General features: G+C 43.6%; 1 protein-coding gene across 1 annotated transcript in view; it reads left to right on the top strand.

The window, feature by feature from the left end:
- ASMT (acetylserotonin O-methyltransferase) overlaps positions 1-19,902 on the top strand; it is a 32,673-nt gene extending 12,771 nt beyond the window's left edge. The window contains exons 3-8 of the mRNA XM_075850777.1: positions 2,880-3,009; positions 6,227-6,295; positions 10,116-10,234; positions 11,788-11,928; positions 16,118-16,240; positions 19,552-19,902. Of these exons, the coding sequence (XP_075706892.1) occupies positions 2,880-3,009; positions 6,227-6,295; positions 10,116-10,234; positions 11,788-11,928; positions 16,118-16,240; positions 19,552-19,763 (794 nt within the window). The 3' untranslated portion in view covers positions 19,764-19,902. The remainder of the gene's footprint in view (positions 1-2,879; positions 3,010-6,226; positions 6,296-10,115; positions 10,235-11,787; positions 11,929-16,117; positions 16,241-19,551) is intronic.
- The last annotated feature ends 2,387 nt before the right edge of the window (positions 19,903-22,289 follow it).

Raw genomic sequence — 22,289 nt, 5'->3', positions numbered from 1 at the left:
GGGGTTTGGTCCAGAAGGGAGCTCCTGGAAGCCAGAAGAGAATCTCAATGCTTCTGCCCTCATTAAGAGGTTTCTCTCTCGTTCTGGTCCCAAGAGGAGGGGACGTAAGAGGGGGGATACTGTAACATCCGTGGTCGCTGACCACGAACTCCTTCCATCCGGTCAACGCCCTTCTCTCCAGAGATGTCTGCACATACGGCTGTCCTGTTCCACAGTGACCACCAGGGTGCGCTCGCGAGCTCAGTCCAGACTTAGGAAGCCAAAGCGCACGCAGGTGGGAGATTGAGCTGATTGCTCCCAGAGCACCCTGGGCTTTAAGAAGGGCCCAGCCCCTTCCTCCCATGCCTGAGCGTTGTTGTCGTACCCAAAGTTTGTCTATGCAAATGGTCTCCTAGTGTGTTCCAGTTCCCAGTGTTCCCAGTGTTCTCCGTACCTGTATCCTGTATCCTGTATCGCGTTCTATGCTCGTCAAGTGCCGTGCTGAGCTGTAGTCGTGCTGTGCTGTATTCCACACCTGTCCTGCTACTCCACGCCTGACGTCTACCTGCTGCCTAGTCCCAGCCGAGCCTGCCTTGCTACTGTCTGAGCTGCCACAGGTACACTATACGAACTATAGACTGTGACCTCTGCCCTGTTGGCCAGCTGCCATACCGTCAGTGGTCCATGAACCCAACGTGACAGACACAACAGCTATATTAGGCATATGATGGTTGCCAGAGGTGCTACATGCAGTGGACAGCCGTTGGTTGGATGGATCCAAGCCAAAAACAACATAGGAAGTATTTCATGCAACAAAAAAAACAAACAGGCTTTTGCGCAACCTTACAACTTGCCAAAGACCTTGTTGGCATGAAGGAATAAAAATAATTTCTATCTAGATGAATTTTGTCCACAAGACTATTTATTAAGAAATAATAAAATATATGTCTTCAGATAACATGTTTTGTGGACTTTGTTCCCCCTTCTTCAGATCAAAATAGACTTTAAAAAGTAGCTTTTGATATCCTGTGCATAACAAAGTAAATACTTCTATTCACATACAGTATGTCGCTGGGTCCAACCTCCTACAATGATGAAAATACATGCGGTCACAGGCCAAATTACAAACTAAGCTTTGCTACATACGTATGTATTAAAAGTATGTGACCAGACCCAAGATTCCGCATCTCACAAAGTGTGTAAAAATAAATAGCTTGGACTGCTATCTATTATAATACAAAATCATTTTGGTACATAATATATGGGATAATGTACCCCTACTGTAAATAAATATTATATGAGTTTGATGAACGTATAAAAGAAACTCAGTTAATTTATACAAGTAAGGGTATGTTCACACGTAGTCAACAAAAACGTCTGAAAATCCAGAGCTGTTTTCAAGGGAAAACAGACCCTGCTTTTCAGACGTTTTTTTACCAACTCGCATTTTTCGCGGCGTTTTCACGCCGTTTTTGCGTCGTTTTTTACGTCCGTTTTTGGAGCTGTTTTCATTGGAGTCTATGAGAAAACAGCTCCAAAAACGTCCAAAGAAGTGTCCTGCACTTCTTTTGACGAGGCTGTATTTTTACGCGTCGTCGTTTGACAGCTGTCAAACGACGACGCGTAAATAACAGGTCGTCTGCGCAGTACATCGGCAAACCCATTCAAATGAATGGGCAGATGTTTGCCGACGTATTTGAGACTTATTTCCAGACGTAAAATGAGGCAAAATACGCCTCGTAAACGTCTGAAATTTGGCCGTGTGAACATACCCTCACAGAACTCTGTGACTTCTTATATTCTTATAGCTACCAGTAAGGAGTACATTAATCCTTATACTGTAGTACCCAACTCAACTGCTATAGAACCTCCTTTTGAAGAGTAAGGAGGAGAAACGCTCTTATCTTTTTAAAAAAAGCTACAGTATGCAGCATTTGAGGTGGGTATTATGTTGTTTTTCAGCAGCCAGGACACAGACATGTATACAAATATCGCTATATATCAGTCAACCAGTGTTTGACACAGGAGAAGGAACTTCCTACAAAAGTCATACGCACGCGGTGGACTGCTTCTACAGTTAGACATGAGTATTGACTATGTATGCCAATTATCTCTGTATAATCGTCAGGTTCTGACGTCAGAATGTGATGTTTATAAAAATATTATTTACAGGCATGTCAATGGAATATTTCCTTTGACGTATTATAATGGACTTGTAAATACTTTTGTTTTTTTTACTGTTTTTAACTGCTTCATAATTTTGAAGTGCTCTAATTTAAAACATCACAGCACAGCTACAAAGTCAAATAAAGAATGACATTACAGTGACATTAAATAGGGTTTACCCGGACCCCTGCACCGATCAGCTGCTCCAGCTGCCTGCGGGCACCGGATGTCATTGCACAGTATGCAGTGTACGGAGCCGAAAGCAGTTGGCTCTGTACATTGCATAGCGGCCATGTTGCAGCTCTGCTCCTATTCACTTGAATACTAGCAGAGCTGCAGTATTGCAGCTCGGCCGCTATTCCGTGACCGAAGCCAACTGCTTTCGGCATGGACGTCTGGTTCTTGGAGGCAACCGGAGCAGCTGATCGGTGCGGGGTCAGGGTGTCGGACCCCCACCAATCATATACTGTTGACCTATCCGGTGGATAGGTTATCAGTTGTCCGGTAGTGGAAAACCCCTTAAGTTGCACGGTACACCTTTTTATCCTGCGTTCTGATTGTTTATTATGCTTCTGCATAAGAATACATCTTTATTGGGAATAGTATAATCATAGTATTCCATTATTAATTGATAACAATTATATTTACAACATGGCATGGTACATACAATGCTTAGCTACCGTTGTGTGTAAGGGATAACTATCTTCTTCAATGTTTTATTTTTGTCTTTTAAGCTTATTATTCCAATACCGATGTTTCCTCTGTATACTTGGTCAAGTCCAGCCCTAGGACACTCTATCACATGATGATGTACTACTCTCAAACCATATATATGTGCTGGCACTTCTTACCACAAGCTATAAGGTACTGTCCATTAAAGTATAGCAGAGATGATCATATTAAAGATTATAATATTGTACATTTACTCTTAAAGGAAAGGTGTCATGAATTATTTTTTTTAATTAATTTATGTGTTTTTATTTATTAAAATATTATATTGACTTTATTTATTTTTTCACACACAATGTTTTTTTTATTAACACTTTCTTACTGTACTGGGTGCTGCCATGTTTTATTTCATCTGTGTATGTGTCTCTTAACGACGCATACACAGATGGAATTCGGCAGCTACAGTGCATAGAACATAACAAACGGGACCCGTTCCTTATGTCCTGTGCTTCTGCCGTCTCGCTCTGTACTGTGCAAGCACAGTGCAGAGTGACCCAGCATAGAAGCTGGTTTGTATGGGGAAAGCCGGCGCCATTTTGAAGACCGGCTGCACTGCAGGTAAGGTGTGTGTGTCTCTGTCTGTCTCTCTCTCTCAAGGCCCCCACCCCCTCTCACAACACCCCCTCGCGACCCCTCCGCTTAGCGACCCATCTCCTCCCTCGCGGCCCCCTTGCACACCTGCTGTAACTTTGTGTATGTATAGCAGAGCTGTGCGTGTATGTATGTGTAGCAGAGCTGTGTGTGTGTGTAGCAGAGCTGTTCGTGTGTAGCAGAGCTGTGTGTGTGTAGCAGAGCTATGTGTGTAGCAGAGCTGTGTGTGTAGCAGAGCTGCGCGTATCTCTGTGTAGTGCGCGCAGCAGAGCTGTGCGTGTAGTGCATGCAGCAGAGCTGTGCGCGTAGGAGGGCTGTGCGTGTGCGTATAGTGTGCGCAGGAGATCTGTGCGTGTGCGTGTAGTGTGCACAGCAGAGGGTCTCCCCTCTTGACTTTCATCATTCTTAGCCATTTGGTGTGTTGTAGAGCTTCTGCCAGCTGCCATTTGTACAATCACTCCAAAACTGCTTAGCAATTTGAAGACACCTTTTCCTGGCTTGTAGCTAAATATAGGGAGGGGGCTAAGTCTCCCTCCCACGTTTACATCAGCTGTAGGTCAGGGTGCTTTCCCTTATTCACCTTGCTGTAATTCTAGGAAGTGTTCCCTCTGGTGGCCAACATAGGAAAACATGTAAAATTATTATTTAATTTTTAATACTTTCCACCTTGTGAAAAATAAATAAAGGTAGGGCAAAAAAACGTAAGAAATATAATAAAAATAAGTAACTTACTTAAAAATTGTTTTTAATTTGCGACACATTCCCTTTAGGGGGGATTCACACGAGCGTGTATTCGGTCCGTGCGGGCCGCGTGGTTTTCACGCGGCACGCATGGACCAATACAAGTCTATGGGGCAGTACAGACAGTCCGTGCTTTTTGCGCAGCATTTGTCTGCTGCGCAAAAAGCGCGACAGGTTCAATAACTCTGCGTATTTCGCGCATCACGCACCCATTGAAGTCAATGGGTGCGTGAAAATCACGCGCACCACACGGAAGCACTTCCGTGGGACGAGCGTGATTCGCGCAACAGCAGTGAAAAGGATGAATGAAAACAGAAAAGCACCACGTGCTTTTCTGTTTCCGAACATCCAAACGGAGTGTCTTTGCGACGAGCGAAGCCGGACAAGCGTACCGAACTTCACCGGGTTCGGCCAAACTCGTTTTGGCCGAACCCGGCAAAAAAATTATCGGTACGCGACGTCAGGAGATAGTCACTGTCCATGGTGCTGAAAGAGTTAAACTGTTTCAGCACCATGGACCGTGACTTCCGATCCCAATATACATGAACCTGTAGAAAAAAAAACGAAGTTCTGACTTACCGCTAACTCCCGGCTTCTTCCTCCAGTCTGACCTCCCGGGATGACAATTAAGTCCAAGTGACAGCTCCAGCCAATCACAGGCCAAGCACAGGCTGCAGCGGTCACATGGACTGGCGCGTCATCCAGGGAGGTAGGGCCCGATGTCAAGAGAGGCGCGTCACCAAGGACGCGTCACCAAGGACGCGTCACCAAGGCAACGGCTGGGAAGTTCTCGGTAAGTACGAACTTTTTCTTTTTTTTCTACAGGTTTTGCGATATTGTGTTCGGCATTCACTGTCGAGGGTGCTGAAAGAGTTAGCTCTTTCAGCACCTTGGACAGTGACGGCCGTCGACTAGCCTCATCTCTATGATGGCGGCTGCGCGAAAATCACGCAGCCGCGCATCAGACACGGATGACACACGCAGCTGTCAAATGTTTTTTGCGCGCGCAAAACGCTGCATTGTTTGCGCGCGCAAAAACGCAACGCTCGTGTGAATCTGCCCTTAATGTTCCTTCTGTGTTGGTTTATATAAATCAGATGCAGATTAATACTTAGGCTGGGTTCACACTACCTATTTTCAGACGTAAACGAGGCGTATTATGCCTCGTTTTACGTCTGAAAATAGGGCTACAATACGTCGGCAAACATCTGCCCATTCATTTGAATGGGTTTGCCGACGTACTGTGCAGACGACCTGTCATTTACGCGTCGTCGTTTGACAGCTGTCAAACGACGACGCGTAAAAATACAGCCTCGTCAAAAGAAGTGCAGGACACTTCTTTGGACGTTTTTGGAGCTGTTTTCTCATAGACTCCAATGAAAACAGCTCCAAAAACAGACGTAAAAAACGCTGCGAAAACGGCGCGAAAAACGCCGCGAAAAATGCGAGTTGGTCAAAAAACGTCTGAAAAGCAGGGTCTCTTTTCCCTTGAAAACAGCTCTGGATTTTCAGACGTTTTTGGTCACTACGTGTGCACATACCCTCAGGTACATACCCTCGGACATAATAAATGGACCTTTTCCTTGTCCGAGGTGGACCCGTGCGGGACGATTTCACGTCCGAGATGGCCCCGTGCGAGACGTGTTGTCACGGATCCCGCATAAACTAGAGTCGATGGAGGTATGCTTGACATGCAGGAAAATAGGACATGTCCTATTTTTTATGGACTCCTCACACGCTATGTTGAAACAACGGGCATGTGAACGGCCCCATTGAAATACATGAGTCCGTGTGACGGCCGTCACACGGATGTGATACACGCTCGTCTAAATGAGCCCTAAGATGAAACTTTCATGCTTGAATCTACATTACCAAAAGACAAAAATTTCTCACACAATGAAAATAGCAATCGTGTTTGTAAATAAATGGAAATGTAAGGAAGTCTGACTTAAAAAGATGAGTAATGAAATATTTTGACAACTATAAATCCAACCAAATAATGTTCCTTATTATATTTCAGAGAAGGAAAAAGTCAGTATGAAAGGGCTTTTGGGATATCTTCAAAAGAATTATTTGAAGCAATTTACAGGTAACTGCGCACATCGCTTTGTAACAATCATTGCTAAGAATAAGGTTTTACAAATAAGTTGAAGTTCTAAGCCTATTTAATATGCCTAAAGTATTTCCTGGTTCAGAAATACTAAAAGAACACGGTTTTGTTATGTAAATATTCTGCTATAGCATTTTAAAATGTAACTGTGTATTGAATAATTTTGGAGAAGTTTTTGGAAAATATTACTACTCATTTAAAAAAATATTACAACAATTTGAAAAACAAATTCTCCACCCTGTCCTCTTCACTCTTGTAATAGTAAAAATAAATACTGAGGATAGGCCATCAATATCTGATTGGTGATAATCCGACCTCCGGCACCAGGCTGATCAGCACAATCAAGGGGCTGCGATGCTCCGTACGAGTGGCTGTGGCTGGTACTATAATTTGTCTTACGTGCTTCAGTAACAATCAAACATTGATAGCCTATCCTAAGGATAGGCCATCAATATTAAAGTCCGGGAGAAGACCTTGAAAATAAAAAAAAAATACAAATTGTGATGATGACAGATCGTTATACCCACCTTAGACATATGTGGCATATTCACGGGATATGCCATAAATGTTTAAAAGATGCAGGTCTACGATCTGGAACCTGCACCAATTTCTAAAATGCGGGTAACTTAACCCCTGTCCTACCTTATGAGGCAGCAACTAGCCACCGCATCCAGGTAGGGAATAAATGGAACGGTATGTCTCCCTATAAACATGGGTGTGTTTTCCCACCAGAAACATTGATGCAAGCCACATTTGACCAGACGCTGTGTAGAAACTGCAACACATCCCTCTTCACTGCCCGGCACCTGGTTCTTGGGATATGCGATGGTCCCAGTATTTAGAGCCCAACTAAGCAAACCTGATATCATATGGTATCGCAGAGGCATAGCTAGGTTCTCCTGCCCCCGGGGCAAAGATTCAGATTGGAAATAACTAATGTGCCAGAGGCACAAAGAAAACCATTTTCCAAGCTACCAACTAGGGGGGGCTATACACTTAGTAATTTTAACTGCTATGACCTACTAGCCTCTAGCTCTTATACTCTGTGATACTAGCGTTTGTCGAGCAGTCTGCAGCTGCTGACACAGGCATCCTATCGCAATAGGACCTGTACACTAAATTCTGCCTTTTCTGGCAGCATTTCTAAAGAGCATGTGCTAGTGGTCTTTAGCTAATTTTAACTTTTGTGTTCTGGTTGTCCCTCTTCGACTTTTTAATTAATTTACCATTAAAAGTTATATCTTATACTAATTCAGTTGGTAGCTGGGAAAATGGTTTTCTTTGTGCCTCTGGCACATTAGTTATTTGCAATTGTTGGTCTGACCTGCCAGCTACCAGGGTCTTCTCTAATATCTCAAGATTCAGATTGGCATCCCCAACTTATTTCCCGACATCTCCTTCCCCCTCGCCATGTTTGCTTTCTCTACCAATCAATGAGGTGTAATTTTTTTTCACAATTTTTTTAATGTAACTCGAGCATAAAAGCATTTCTACATTTTACAAGCGATATAGTTATATAATGTAATTAACATAACAATAAATGAAAAGAAAATTAATTAAAGAGGCCACACACAGCCCGCTGTAGATAGCGCCACACACAGACCCCCTTGTAGATAGTGCCACACACAGCCCCTCTCTTGTAGATAGTGCCACACACATCCTCCCTTGTAGATAGCGCACACACAGCCCCCCTTGTAAATAGCGCCACACAGCCCCCCTTGTAGAAAGTGCCACACACAGCCCGCTTCCCCCCTTGTAGATAGCGGCACACTCCTCCCCTTGTATATAGTGCCACACACAGCCTGCTTCCCCCCTTGTAGATAGCTGCACATTCCCCCACTTGTAGATAGTTCCACACACAGCCCACTGCCCCTTTGTAAATAGCGCCACACTCCCCCCCTTTTAAAGTGCGCCACACTATCCCCCCTTTTAGATAGCGCCATACTCCCCCCCCCTTTTAAATAGCGGCACACTCCCCCCTTGTACGTAGCGCCACACTGTAAACAGAGCGGTGAGCGGTAGCCTACCGCTACCACTCTCCGCTCTGCCTGGTGTGACTTACCGGAGGAGCCGAGGAGGTCATGCGGCGCAGGCAGCGGCGGAGTTCCTTCTGACTCGGGTTGGTGACAGCCAGTGCAGGCCTTAGCTTGGATGGCGCCCTGTGCGGGACTCTCTATTGCCGCCCCCTACACAAACATAAAATTAACCACATATATGAACATGCTGGATCATATATAATGTACATACATAAAGACAGATATTTAGACATACAGGCAAATGTAGATTTCACGTGCAGCCCTATGTAACACCACAGATAACACAGTAATAACTGAGTACAGATAATGTAGTAGTGTTACCTGCAGTTCTATGTAACACCGCAAATAACACAGTGATAACTCTCTGAGTACAGATAATGTAGTAGATGTAAGAGACAAACACATGCAGAGACACACACACACACACACACACACAGACACACACTGTAACATATACACATACAAACACAGAGACACATACTGTATACAAACTACACACACATATACACACAGACACTCACATGTCTCCTTGCTGACAGGATCACAGGTCAGGACGAGCTGTGGAAGGAGCTTCCTCCTCTGCTTCTCGGCTGTTATTTACTCCGTGTGTGTAACAGCTGAGCACAGAGTAGAGGCAGAGCCCAGTGGCGCCCCCTACATGCTGGGAGGGTGCAGCATGGGAGTGGACCAGTCCAGTCCCCTGACCTGAGTCATCTGACCTCATGTCACTGACGTGAGGTCAGGTGACAGGTAAGGTGTCTGGACTGGTCCACTCCCTGGCCGTCACAGACCCGAGTCAGAATGCCGCTGCGTGATTTCCTGGCTCTTCCTAAAGCTGCTGCAGGTGTCCGACATACAGAGCGCCTATCAGCAGCGATCAGCTGCTCTGCGGCGCCCCCCTTCCCTACCACCTAGTTGCACCCGGGGCACATGCCCCGCCTGCCCCCCCCTAGCTACGCCCCTGGGTATCGATATGCTTTAAAAGCCTCTGGTAGAAAACCTCTTTAAAACAATAGGTCATATTGGTCATCATATGATCTTAAAATAATTTTAGAAGCACTTCTAAAAGTCTGGGATGCAAGGGAAGTCGTCTGCACTATTGATTCCGTCAAAACAACGAAACCCTGTCACAAGGGTGACAAATGGAAACCTTTAGCAACGTTTACGTCATCGTTGGGATCAATGGTGAGGCAAACGGAAGTAAAGGTTTCCGTTTGCCTTTCCGTTGAGGGGTTAACCTGACGGAAACCTCAGACGGAACCCCTCAACGTAAAGGTAACGCTGATGTGAACAGGTCCCAAGTCTTGGTGCTGGCTAACTGGGGGACAAGGAGCCAGATAAGTATATCGGGTACACATGACAACAAGTTGCTATTTTATAGTATTTATTTTTTAACATATTTTCTCCCATCTTTTTGCTTTCGAATAACTAGTTATTTTACTTATTGTGTGATCATTTGTGCTGAAATCTTTTGTAAATTACATTAACCTATCATTCCAGCTTCTACTATTGTTAGACATATCTTATCCATGCAGATTGTGCACCTTATGGGATTTTATAAATGGCCAACTCCATGGTAACCAGAAAACAAAAGTGCTTTCATAGTTCTTAAGCCTCTAATAGGGGATGACAACTCCCATTGAGCTTCAACATCTATGCCATATACCTAGTTCCTAATTATTTAAAAATGGAGGTATAAAAAACCATTCCTGTTTTAAGAAATTTCATGTAACCAATTTGTTTGTGATTGTATGACACATTAGATCAGAAGACGAGTTGTTGGCTTTTATGCATCATATGGACTCCATATGGAATATTTGTGGAAAAGATGTCATACAAGCTTTAGACCTTTCAGTTTTTCACACAGTCTATGATCTTGGAGGTAATAACAAATCTTTAACATTTTTATTTCATTATAATACAGGTCAATGGAAATTGTCTGTAAATTGTATAAACATCTAATGTCAGAACCTTATGATTATACAGGAATGTGTGGCACTACATAGACACTAGTTATCTCTTTCAGTAGAAGTCGTCTGTCGTAGATTGCTTTTGCAGGAAGTTTCTTCACCTGTGTCAACCACTGATTGACGAACATGAAGAGGTTCTTCAGCAGCTGCAGTGTGTATTATACATTTCTCTATATTCCAGCTGTTGCAAAACACTGTAATACAAACCTCTGCTGCCTTCATATTAATCAATTAATGTTGACCAGAAATCTTACTCTTATGTAGCAGTTGAGGTATTATAGGGAATAGTTCTCCACCATAAATGATAAAGAATATTAGAAGTCACCTCTGAGTTCTGTGACCTCTAAAAAATCTGCTCTGTCTGTGGCATTGTATGGTCATGGAGTTCCTTGATGATTTTTAACCCCTTAGTGAGAAGCGATGGATATATCCGTCACAAGTAGGTGCTAGTTAATGCATAGCGACGAATATATCTGTCACTCTGATCTCGTGGATACTGCCAGTGTGCGAGATCAGAGGCAGGAGCACGGCTGTTATACACAGCTTGGCTCCTGCCGCAACTGCCAGAATCAAAGCGCTCTCCGATTCCGGCAGTTTAACCCATTAGATGCCGCTCTCAATAGTGACTTCAGCATCTAATGTGTTTAAGAGAGGGAGGGAGCTCCCCATCGGCAGCTCCGCAACAATATTGTCAGCCGGTGTCCTAACAAACTCTGGTATGACCTAATAGATTGCCTGTCAGTTTTACACTGACAGGCATTAATGCTTAATACCAAAGCATTATATCTGCGATCATAAGATCGCAAAGTGAAGTCCCCTAGTGGGACAAAAAAATAAATAAAGTAGTTAAATAAAGTTTATGAAAAAAAAAATTAGGTTAATCAATAATTCCCATGTACCCCAAAATACTTCCAATGAAACCTACACTTTGTCCCACAAAAAACAAGCCCACATATGGCTACATCGATGGAAAAATAAAAAAGTTACTGCTCTTGCAATGTGGCGATGCAAAAACAAGTAATTTATTTTTTTAAAGGATTTTTTATTGCAAACGTAGTAAAACATAAAACCTTTACATATTTGGTATCCCCGTAATCGTGCCAACCCATAGAATAAAGCTAACACTAAAGTCAATGCTGGAATAGCTGTTTATTTTCTAAAATAAAGTTAATAAAAGTTAATCAATATATTATAGGCACCCAAAAATGGTGCAATTGAAAAATACATCTCCTCCCACAAAAAACAAGCCCTTATACGGCTATGTCGACCGAGTAAAAAAAACAAACTTACGGCTCTTGGAATGCCACAGTGAAACAAAAAATAATCCTTGGTCATTAACGCGCAAAAAGGCCGGGTCATTAAGGGGTTAATATTCTCCAAAGTTACAGTAGGTGGTACATTATATGTATTTGCAAGATGAAGAAATAGTGTACGTATATGAAATAATGTAACCTTTTTCTTATAGGATGTTCAGGAGGTCTTGCGAAACAATTTGTATCTACATATAAGAAGTCAACAGTCACCATTATGGACCTGCCAAAAGTTGTGCAAACAGCTAAGAAATATTTTGTACCAGATACAGAACAAAAGATAAATTTTCTTGAAGGTATGGTACATAACACTCTATTGTTTATAGAAAGTAAGAAATGGCAGCAAAACCAACATTTAGCCCCATGACGCACCAGGACGTAGCGGTACGTCATGCATTGAAATGCTTTAACGCACCGGGACGTACTGGTGCGTCATGGATGTAAACTGTCACCCTGTCAAAGGACAGGGTGACAGAACTGTGCCATCAACTGTTTATGACTGTTGATCGGCACAGTAAGACGGCAGTGGACCAATCACAGCTGTCCCTTGCCGGCGATTGCTGCGATTGGTCAGACTGACCAATCACAGCTCCTTGAGAACGAGTATGTAATGGAGCTGGCGACACCCCGCTGTAACAGCCAGGACCGGAGCTAGGCTCCGATCCGGCCGATTAACCCCTTAGATGCAGTGATCGCTGCATCTAAGTGGTATCTAGCCAGTCGGCAACCCTGATGGATGCCATGGCCGCGGGTGTCAGCTATTTGTCACAGCTGACATCCTGCTGTAACGGCCAGGACCGGAGCTAGGCTCCGATTCGGCCGATTAACCCCTTAGATGCAGTGATGAAAAGCGATCGCTGCATCTAGGTGGTTAGATTGCACCCGATGGTTGCTAATGGCAACGATCGGCACGATGGTTGCAATGGCAACCGGAGGCAGCAATGGCCTCCTAGTACGGAAGCCTATTTGGCCACACCAGGAGGCAAAGCCTAACAGGCTTTCTGTAATGAATAGTGGTAGGGAGACGACAGGTGAGCCCTAATCTACCCGCAACTCAGTCCCTGCCTACTTGCACGGCCCATACTAAGTGACGGCTTACAACTGGGCGATGGTCCCTACGCTCAGTAAGTGCAAGACAGACAACATAAGACAAGGGCACACAGAAGCAAGGGGGAAGTAGGGGCAGTTGCCCACGGAACAACCGTGAGCAACAGGCAGTGCTGAACGAGCCGAATCAAACCAGGAGAGTACGTAGTAGCAAAACAGAGTAGGAGAATAGTCAGGCAAGCCAGGGTCAATGTGACAGCGGTCAATTAGGTAATCGCAGGAATAGCAGAGCCAGGAAACCAGAGAATCACAGGCAAGGAACATGCTGCAAGTGAGGGTATAAATAGACAAAGGGCGGGAGCTAGAACCGTCAGGCCAGGCTGTGACAGGTTCGCCGTCTCCTCAGCCTGCAAGCCTGAATGGTAACAGATCGCGTCACTCTAGCAGACCTTGGAGCTGATGAAGGCTGATTAACCCCAGGCGTCGACACAGAACCTGTGTCTGGCAAACCCTTTACAGTATCCCCCCTTTTATGAGGGGCCACTGGAGCCTTCCTAGGTGGGCCTGGCTTGTTGGGGAACCAAGGATGGAACTTCCTGAGCAATATACCGGCGTGAACATCCCGGGCGGGTACCCAAGTCCTCTCCTCAGGCCCGTATCCTCTCCAATGGACCAGGTACTGGAGGGAGCCTTGGACCATCCTGCTGTCCACAATCTTGGCTACCTCAAATTCTACCCCATCTGGAGTGAGAACAGGGAACGGAGGTTTCCTCGATGTAGCCAAGGACGGGGAGCAGCTTTTCAAGAGGGAGGCATGGAAATTGCTTTACAAATGTTGGGGTGCTTCTCCTTTATTCCTTGTGAAAATTAAAAAAATGCAACATTTTAGATTTAGATTTTTATTTTCACTGCCTAATTCCAATAAATTCAACAAAAAAACAGTGGGGTCAAAATGCTCACTATACCTTTAGATAAATTCCATGAGGGGTGTAGTTTCCCAAATGCGGCCACTTTTCTGGGTTTTGCAGGGTTTTAGCCCCTCCAGGGCGTTGCAAATGTGACATGGCGCCGCAAACCATTACAGCAAAATTTGAGCTCCAAAAGTCAAATTCCGCTCCTTCCTTTCTAAGCTCTGCCGTGTGTCCAAACAGCAGTTTATTACCACATATGGGGTATTACTGTACTCGGGAGAAATTGCTTTACAAATGTTGTGGTGCTTTTTCTCCCTTATCTTTTGTGAAAGTGAAAAAAATCGGAGCTAAAACTACATTTTATTAGAAAAAATGTAGATTTTCAATTTCACGACTTAATGCCAATAAATTCTGCGAAAAACCTCTGGGGTCTAAATGCTAACTTTTTCCCTAGAAAAATTCCTTGGGGTGTAGTTTCCAAAATGGGGCCACTTTTGGGGGGTTTCCACTGTTTTGGTCCCTCCACAGTGTTGCAAACCCGACATGGCACCGAAAACCATTCCAGCAAAATCTGCGCTCCAAAATCCAAATGGCGCTCCTTCCCTTCTCAGCCCTGTCGTGGGTCCATACAGCAGTTTATTACCACATATGGGGTATTACCGTAATCAAGAGAAATTGCTTTACAAATGTTGGGGTGCTTTTTCTCCTTTATTACTTGTAAAAATGAAAACTTTTTAAGTGTTTTTCAGAAAAAAAGTAGATTTTCATTTTTAGAGACTAATTTCTAGACACATTTCTTGAGGGGTGTAGTTTCCAAAATGGGGTAACTTTTGGGGGGTTTCCACTGTTTTGGCACCACAAGACCTCTTCAAACCTGACATGGTGCCTAAAATACATTTTAAAAAAAGGAGGCCCCAAAATTCACTAGGTGCTCCTTTGTTTCTGAGGCCTGTGTTTCAGCCCATTAGCATACTAGGGCCATATGTGAGATATTTATAAAAACTGCAGAATCGGGGCAATAAATGTTGAGTTGTGTTTCTCTGGTAAATCCTTCCGTTTACAGAAAAAAATGTATTACAAATTAATTTAGGCAAAAAACTTTAAAATTTTAAATTTCACCCTCTACTTTGTTTTAATTCCTGTGAAACACCTAAGGGGTTAAGAAACTTTCTGAATGCTGTTTTGAACACTTTGAGGGCCTTAATTTTTGACGTTTTTAAAATGGGGTGATTTATGGGGATTTTCGAATATATAAGGCCCTCAAAGCCACTTCAGATCTGAACTGGTCCCTGAAAAAATAGCCTTTTGAAATTTTCTTGAAAATGTGAGAAATTGCTGTTAAAGTACTAAGCCTTGTAACATCTTAGAAAAATAAAAGGACGTTCAGAAAACTATGCAAACATAAAGTAGACATATGGGAAATGTTAACTAGTGACTATTTTGTGTGGTATTACTATCTGTTTTACAAGCAGATACGTTTAAATTGAGAAAAATTCTATTTTTTGCAAATTTTCTCTACATTTTGGTGTTTTTCACAAATAAATACTGAATTTATAGACCAAATTTTTTCAGTAACACAAAGTACAATATGTCATGAGAAAACAATCTCAGATTCGCTTGGATAGGTAAAAGCATTCCAGAGTTATTACCACATAAATTAACATATCAGATTTTAAAAAATCGGCTGTCCCACAAGGTCAAAACAGGCTGTGTCCTTAAGGGGTTAATATTTGTATATTATTTTCCTACTTCTGCATTCATAGTGTATAGATTTACAATAATGCAATGTAATTCCCTAATATACTGTAGATGCAATAAAAAAAAACAGAGATATAATCTAAAACCCCATTCACATGCATTGCACATCCGTTGCTGACCTTTGGTGCGGAGCCCGTACTGAAAATCAGATACGCTACGTGTGAATATGGGTTGTTTCTTCAGATCATTCAGGATGTATCACATTAAGGCCCTTTTACATGGGCCAATTAACGGGCAAGCAAGTGTACATATGAACGCTGATTCCCGATCAGTGCCCTGTGTAAACAGGGAATCGTTTAGCCGATGAACGGATCGTTCATCGGCTGATCGTATTGTTTATGCAGCAGAAAATATCGATGTTGGCAGCATGTCCTTGTGTATGCGGACATGATGGAATTGTATGGGGACGAGCGATCAAAGTAACTATCACTCGTCCCCATACATACTGTAACTCCTTGTGAAAGGTCCAAATGAGCGCTGATCAATGAGCTGTCTCGTTGATCGACACTTGTTTTTACGGCCCAAATTGGCCAGTATAAAAGGACACTTAGTTTCTTCATAGGCTGTAATAGAAAGTTACAGCAAATGAACAATGTTTCTCTGACACTGGTGCTATGACTGAAGAATTCTATGATTTAGTAAACCATGAACTATTTACTTGTAATTAATGTGTTCCCTTTAAATATTGTTTCATTTTGACATTTATTGTTAATTTATGTTTATTTTGTCTGCATTTTAATCTGACAATGTCTTTGCTTCCTTATCAAAGGAGACTTCTTTAATGATCCTATTCCTGAGGCAGACCTATTTATTATGGCCAGGATTATTCATGACTGGACTGAAGAAAAATGCCTCGAACTGCTGAGGAAGATTCACCAGTCTTGCAGACCGGGTGAGCTCATTGTCTGAAAGGAAATATCACTTTGTGAAATAGTCTCACAAAAAAACATCAAAAACTGCAATGGTGCAGAATATTTTCAATGTTTTTTTTCAGCATTTTTAGGCTATGTTCACACAGAGTTTTTTGCAGGAGGAAAATTCCTCCTGCAAAAACTGCTCCAGTAAGTTTTTGCACAGTGGTTTGACAAAAACTGGTCAAAACACTCATCAAGGTTTTTTTTTCCTCTTTCTGACTGATTGAAATGGGGTTTTGGAGGCGGAAACCGCCTCAAGATGGGTCATGATGCTTCTTTTTACCGCGACGCATTTTTTTTACTCGCGCTAAAAAAAACTTGTCCAACTCCCATTGAAATCAATGGGAGGCATTTTCGGGCGGTTTTTGAGGAGTTTTTTGGCGCGGTTTCCACGTCAAAAAAATCGTCAAAAAACTCCATGTGAACAGGGCCTTAATCTAAAAAAATTAAATAAAAATTTTGACATCATTTTGACAACAAACGCAGTAAAAAAACAAAAAACAAGGCAAACCCAGCAAAAACCCCACGTGTAAACATACCCAAACAGGTCTGTTGAAAAATAAAATTAGGTCACATGAATGTTTGTGTTATTCCCTTTTTCTACTTATGGATGTCTCCCATTCACTAAGCAAAAAACGTCTGAAAATACGGAGCTCTTTACGGATGTTTTTGGAGCTGTTTTTCTATAGAGTCAATGGAAAACGGCTCCAAAAACGTCTCAAGAACAGACATGCACTTCTTTTTCGAGGCCGTTTTTTTTTTACGTGGCTGTTTTTCAAAAAGACCACGTAAAAAAGCCGCCCGTCGGAACAGAACACTGTATTTCCCATTGAAATCAATGGGCAGATGTTTGGAGGCGTTCTGCTTCCGATTTTTGGGCCGTTTTTTCTGCCGTTTACGCCCGAAAAACGGCTGAAAATAAGCCGTGTGAACATAGCCTTACAATAGAACCCTGTTATAGGAGACCTACTAACAAAAAAATGAAAACACCTTTTAATGTACAGTAAATATGTGAAAACGTTTTTTTAATATTTACTTTTATACTGAGGTTTGATGTATGTACACCATTAAACTTTAATAAAACAATGTTTTAGGTGATTTTAAGCAACTTTTAAATTTAATTTAATTACATTTCTTTTTTACATTTTAAGATACAGCTTCTATGTTTCTTGCCGTCAAAGCTGATTCCATTAGGTCAGCTGGACTAACGGCTCGGATGAAAGCTGGTCCTGCATGTCTTTAAGTTCATGAACTTAGATGTGATCCTTAGGCTGGGTTCACACGTGGCGGAATTTCACTTAAATTCCGCTGCGGACACTCCGCAGCGTTAATCCGCAGCGGAGCCGTTTCTGCATTGACTTCCACTTCTATTTAGAAGTGTTCGTTTAGACGATGCGTAACATTCCGCTGCGGAGCATAGGCTGCGGAGCGGAATTTGGTGTCCGCAGCATGCTCTGTCTGTTGCGGAGCAGTGGCGGACTCATGGCGGAATTTCTCCATTGACTTCAATGGAGATTCTAAGTTCCGCAATGAAGTCCGCAGCTGTCATGCACATGTTATGTGTGCTGCGGATGCGTCTTGCTTTTTTGCCATGACATTTCTTCATTCTGGCTGGACCTATGTATTTCTAGGTCTACAGCCAGACTGAGGAAGTCAATGGGGCTCCCGTAATGACGGGAGCGTTGCTAGGAGACGTCTGTAAATAGTCACTGTCCAGGGTGCTGAAAGAGTTAAGCGATCGGCAGTAACTGTTTCTGCACCCTGGACAGTGACTACCGATCACAATATACAGCAACCTGTAAAAAAAATAGAAGTTCATACTTACCGAGAACTCCCTGCTTCTGTCTCCAGTCCGGCCTCCCAGGATGACGTTTCAGTCTAAGTGACGGCTGCAGCCAATCACAGGCCAAGCACAGGCTGCAGCGGTCACATGGACTGGCGCGTCATCCAGGGAGGTCGGGCTGGATGCCGAAAGAGGGACGCGTCACCAAGACAACGGCCGGTAAGTATGAAATTCGTTTACTTTCACTGGGGAAAGTGCTGTCCCTTCTCTCTATCCTGCACTGATAGGGAGAAGGGAAGCACTTTTCCCGCAGTCCGCAGCAGCTAGTCCGCATCAATTTACTGCACATTTTGTGCAGATCCGCAGCAGAATCTGCAACGCAGATTCTGTGCGGCATTGATGCGGACAGTTGCGGAGGAAATCCGCCACGTGTGGTCATGCCCTTATTAGCTGGATCCTGCGTATCGGAGACATGCAGGATCAGCTTTCAGCCGAGCCGTCAGTCCAGCTGACCTGATGGAATCAGCTTTGATGGCAATATACAGCTTCTATGTATACAGGATACATAGAAGCTGTATCTTAAAAAGTTAAAAAAAATTATTATTATTTTTGAGTTCTAAGGTGTACATAGCCTTTACATAGCCTTTAAAGTTACAGGCCTAAACCCGGAGGCTATTATACTGCTGAGATATTCTGATGACAACATTTCCCATTCTGTCAGGTGCAGTGTTGGCATAGATATCCTGTGTAGATCCACATCGCCAAATACATTTAAGTTCCCTCATATAAAATACATAAGTGCATACAATACATAAGTGCTACTATGCAAGCATTATAGGATTTAGATATTGATGCATTTAGTTTGGATCTTTTTTCCTTTTTTTTTTTTACATTATTCACTTCGATATCACGGTATAGCAAAAACAGCAAATAAGCACAATTGACATATTATTTTCCATTACCCAAGTACCCCTGTCCCCTATGATGTTAATATAATACCATAGAGAGACATTTTTTGTCTGGTAGGTCTTCTGTAGCATCACCTTCTATTTTTTAGGGCACCCACATTGTTTGGTGCTCTTTATAGTATTATGTCATTAATACTGAATTGTGATATCATATGGCCGTAGCCTGTGAGATATCCCTTTACTGAGCAATTTTTCTATGCCTTGTCTATGTATTGTCTGTACATGAACCCTCTAAATTGTAAAGTGCTGCAGAATATGTTGGCCCTATATAAAGATTATTACTATTATTATTATTATTATTATTATTATGATTATGCCTAATAACAAATAAAGTTGACCATTACAGATCATTGCTTTTTCTTTGTTAGATCCCCCCTCTAGAGGGTCTCTATTATGACTAGATACATTTTATTAAATATATACAAATATGCATAGAGCTATTGTCAGAACTGGAGAAGAAATTCGGAATGTCAGCTGTTTCTTGCTTATGAGTGTGACAAATAATTGCCACTGTTTATATTCTTTTCGTCATGTTAAGGAGGTGGAGTGCTGCTAGTTGAAGTCCTTTTAAATGAAGACAGAAGCGGCCCAGTGACTTCCCAGCTGTTCTCACTGAACATGTTGGTCCAGACAGAAGGCAAAGAACGGACGCCATCTGAGTATACCAAGCTTCTTACAGACTCTGGCTTCAGGGACATTGAAGTCAAAGCAACTGGAAAGATATATGACGCAATACTGGGAAGGAAGTAGGGCCAAGTGTCATTTTTATTATTCAACTGACTGCAATTCATTATAAATTAGTCAGTTTTTTTGTGCTAATGTTGCAGATATATTAGAAGTAATCACATTTTATTCTTCCTTGTTATTTTTTGAGACTGAAACATATTTCAATCCTGCTAATGTTTGGTAATAAAATTGATAGATGCGTTTTTTGCAGGATTTCTTCAGATGTTTTTTTCTGATATCCAGTAGATGTCACCAGTGTTTCAAATTTTAGATTATACGTATCTGTTTGTGTGATTAGATAGATAGATAGATAGATAGTGTAATGGCGGAAGGAGGTGAAGGGAACAAGTGAGCCCTAATCTACCCACCGCCCTGTCCCTGCCTACTTGCAACGACCCGCCCTAGGCGACGGGGTACAACTGGGCGGCGGTCCCTACGCTGTCTAAGTGCAAGGGGGTACAAACAGGGAACACGCAAGGGAATACAGTAGCCCACGGAACGCCGCGAGGAAACGGAGCCGGAAAGAGCCAGTCAGGATCAGGAAGTAGTGGAGTATACAAACGGGAGCACGGAGCAGAAGCAAGCCAGGGGCAGAGCAACGCAGGATAAACGGAACTGAAGCAAGGCAGAAGCACGGCAGAAGCAGGCTGGAGCAAGGCAGCAGTGGGGCCAGGAATCCAAGAGAATAACAAGCAAGGAGGAAGAGAAAACGGCAGGTATAAATGGACAGGGGGCGGAGCTAACTCTGACTGACCAGGCCGCGATAGGCTCTCCCACTCCTGAGCCTGCCACCCTGATTGGTGGGAGCAGGTGTCAGTCTCAGAGGTCTGGCCTCAGGTGTCGACTGATTAATCCTGGGAGTATACCCAGACATAGTGCCTGGCAGATCCTTTACAGTACTCCCCCCTTTATGAGGGGCCACCGGACCCTTACTAAGAGGACCCGGTTTAGTGGGGAAGAGAAGGTGGAACCTCCTGATCAATACCCCAGCGTGAACATCTCGAGCAGGAACCCAAGTCCTCTCCTCCGGCCCGTATCCTCTCCAATGGACCAGGTACTGGAGGGAGCCCTGGATCATCCTACTGTCCACAATCTTGGCCACCTCGAATTCCACCCCCTCAGGGGTGAGAACGGGAACAGGAGGTTTCCTCGAGGGGGACCAGGACGGGGAGCAGCGTTTCAGGAGGGAGGCATGGAAGACGTCGTGTATACGAAAGGATGGGGGCAGCTCCAGACGGAAGGATACAGGGTTGAGGACTTCAATGACCTTATAAGGTCCAATAAATCGGGGAGCAAACTTCCTGGACGGGACCTTAAGGCGCAAGTTCCTCGACGACAACCACACAAGATCCCCGACGACAAACCGGGGGTTAGCAGAACGTCTACAATCAGCCTGAATCTTTTGTACGCTCTGGGACGCCTCTAGGTTCTTCTGAACCTGGGCCCAGACTGTGCACAGTTCCCGATGAACGTCCTCTACCTCGGGATTATTGGAACCACCAGGGGAAACTGAGGAGAACCTAGGATTAAACCCGAAATTACAGAAAAACGGGGAGACCCCTGACGAGTTACTGACCCGGTTATTCAGGGAAAATTCGGCGAGGGGAAGGAATGAGACCCAATCAAATTGACAGTCAGAAATGAAACACCTTAAATATTGTTCCAGGGATTGGTTAGTCCTTTCCGTTTGGCCATTAGTTTCGGGATGGAAGGCGGAGGAGAAGGACAGATCAATCTCCAATTTTTTACAAAAAGCTCTCCAAAATAAGGAAACAAATTGTACCCCTCTGTCCGAAACGATATTGACTGGGGCCCCATGGAGACGCAAAATGTGTTTCACAAACAAAGAAGCTAACGTCTTGGCGTTAGGTAGTTTCTTAAGGGGCACAAAGTGGCACATCTTGCTGAAGCGGTCTACTACCACCCACACCACCGACTTGCCCTGAGATGGAGGCAAATCGGTGATAAAATCCATGGAGATATGGGTCCAAGGTCTCTGGGGAATGGGCAAGGAACGTAGTAAGCCCGCAGGTCGGGACCTAGGGGTCTTGGACCTAGCACAGACCTCACAAGCGGCGACGTAAGCCCTAACGTCTTTAGGCAACCCAGGCCACCAATAGTTTCTGGTAATGAGGAGTTTGGTACCCAAGATGCCAGGATGACCAGATAGAGCGGAGTCATGGTTTTCCCTGAGCACCCTTAGCCGGTATTGCAGGGGGACAAACAGTTTGTCCCCAGGGAGGTTCCCGGGAGCTGAACCTTGATCAGCCGCGATGTCAGAGGCTAAGTCAGAATCAGTGGCAGAAACAATTATACCAGGGGGTAAAATACAAGCAGGATCCTTCTCAGAAGGAGGATTAGCCATGAAACTACGTGACAGTGCATCAGCCTTAATATTTTTGGACCCAGCCCTATAGGTAACCAAGAAATTAAATCTGGTAAAGAATAGTGCCCAACGAGCTTGTCTAGGATTAAGCCTCCGGGCAGATTCTAGGAAAACCAGATTCTTGTGGTCAGTAAGGACCGTTACCTGGTGTCTGGCCCCCTCCA

The sequence above is a fragment of the Rhinoderma darwinii genome, chromosome 2, assembly GCF_050947455.1.
Source record: "Rhinoderma darwinii isolate aRhiDar2 chromosome 2, aRhiDar2.hap1, whole genome shotgun sequence".
NCBI classification, from domain to species: domain Eukaryota; kingdom Metazoa; phylum Chordata; class Amphibia; order Anura; family Rhinodermatidae; genus Rhinoderma; species Rhinoderma darwinii.
This window is presented reverse-complemented; position numbering and strand designations above follow the sequence as displayed.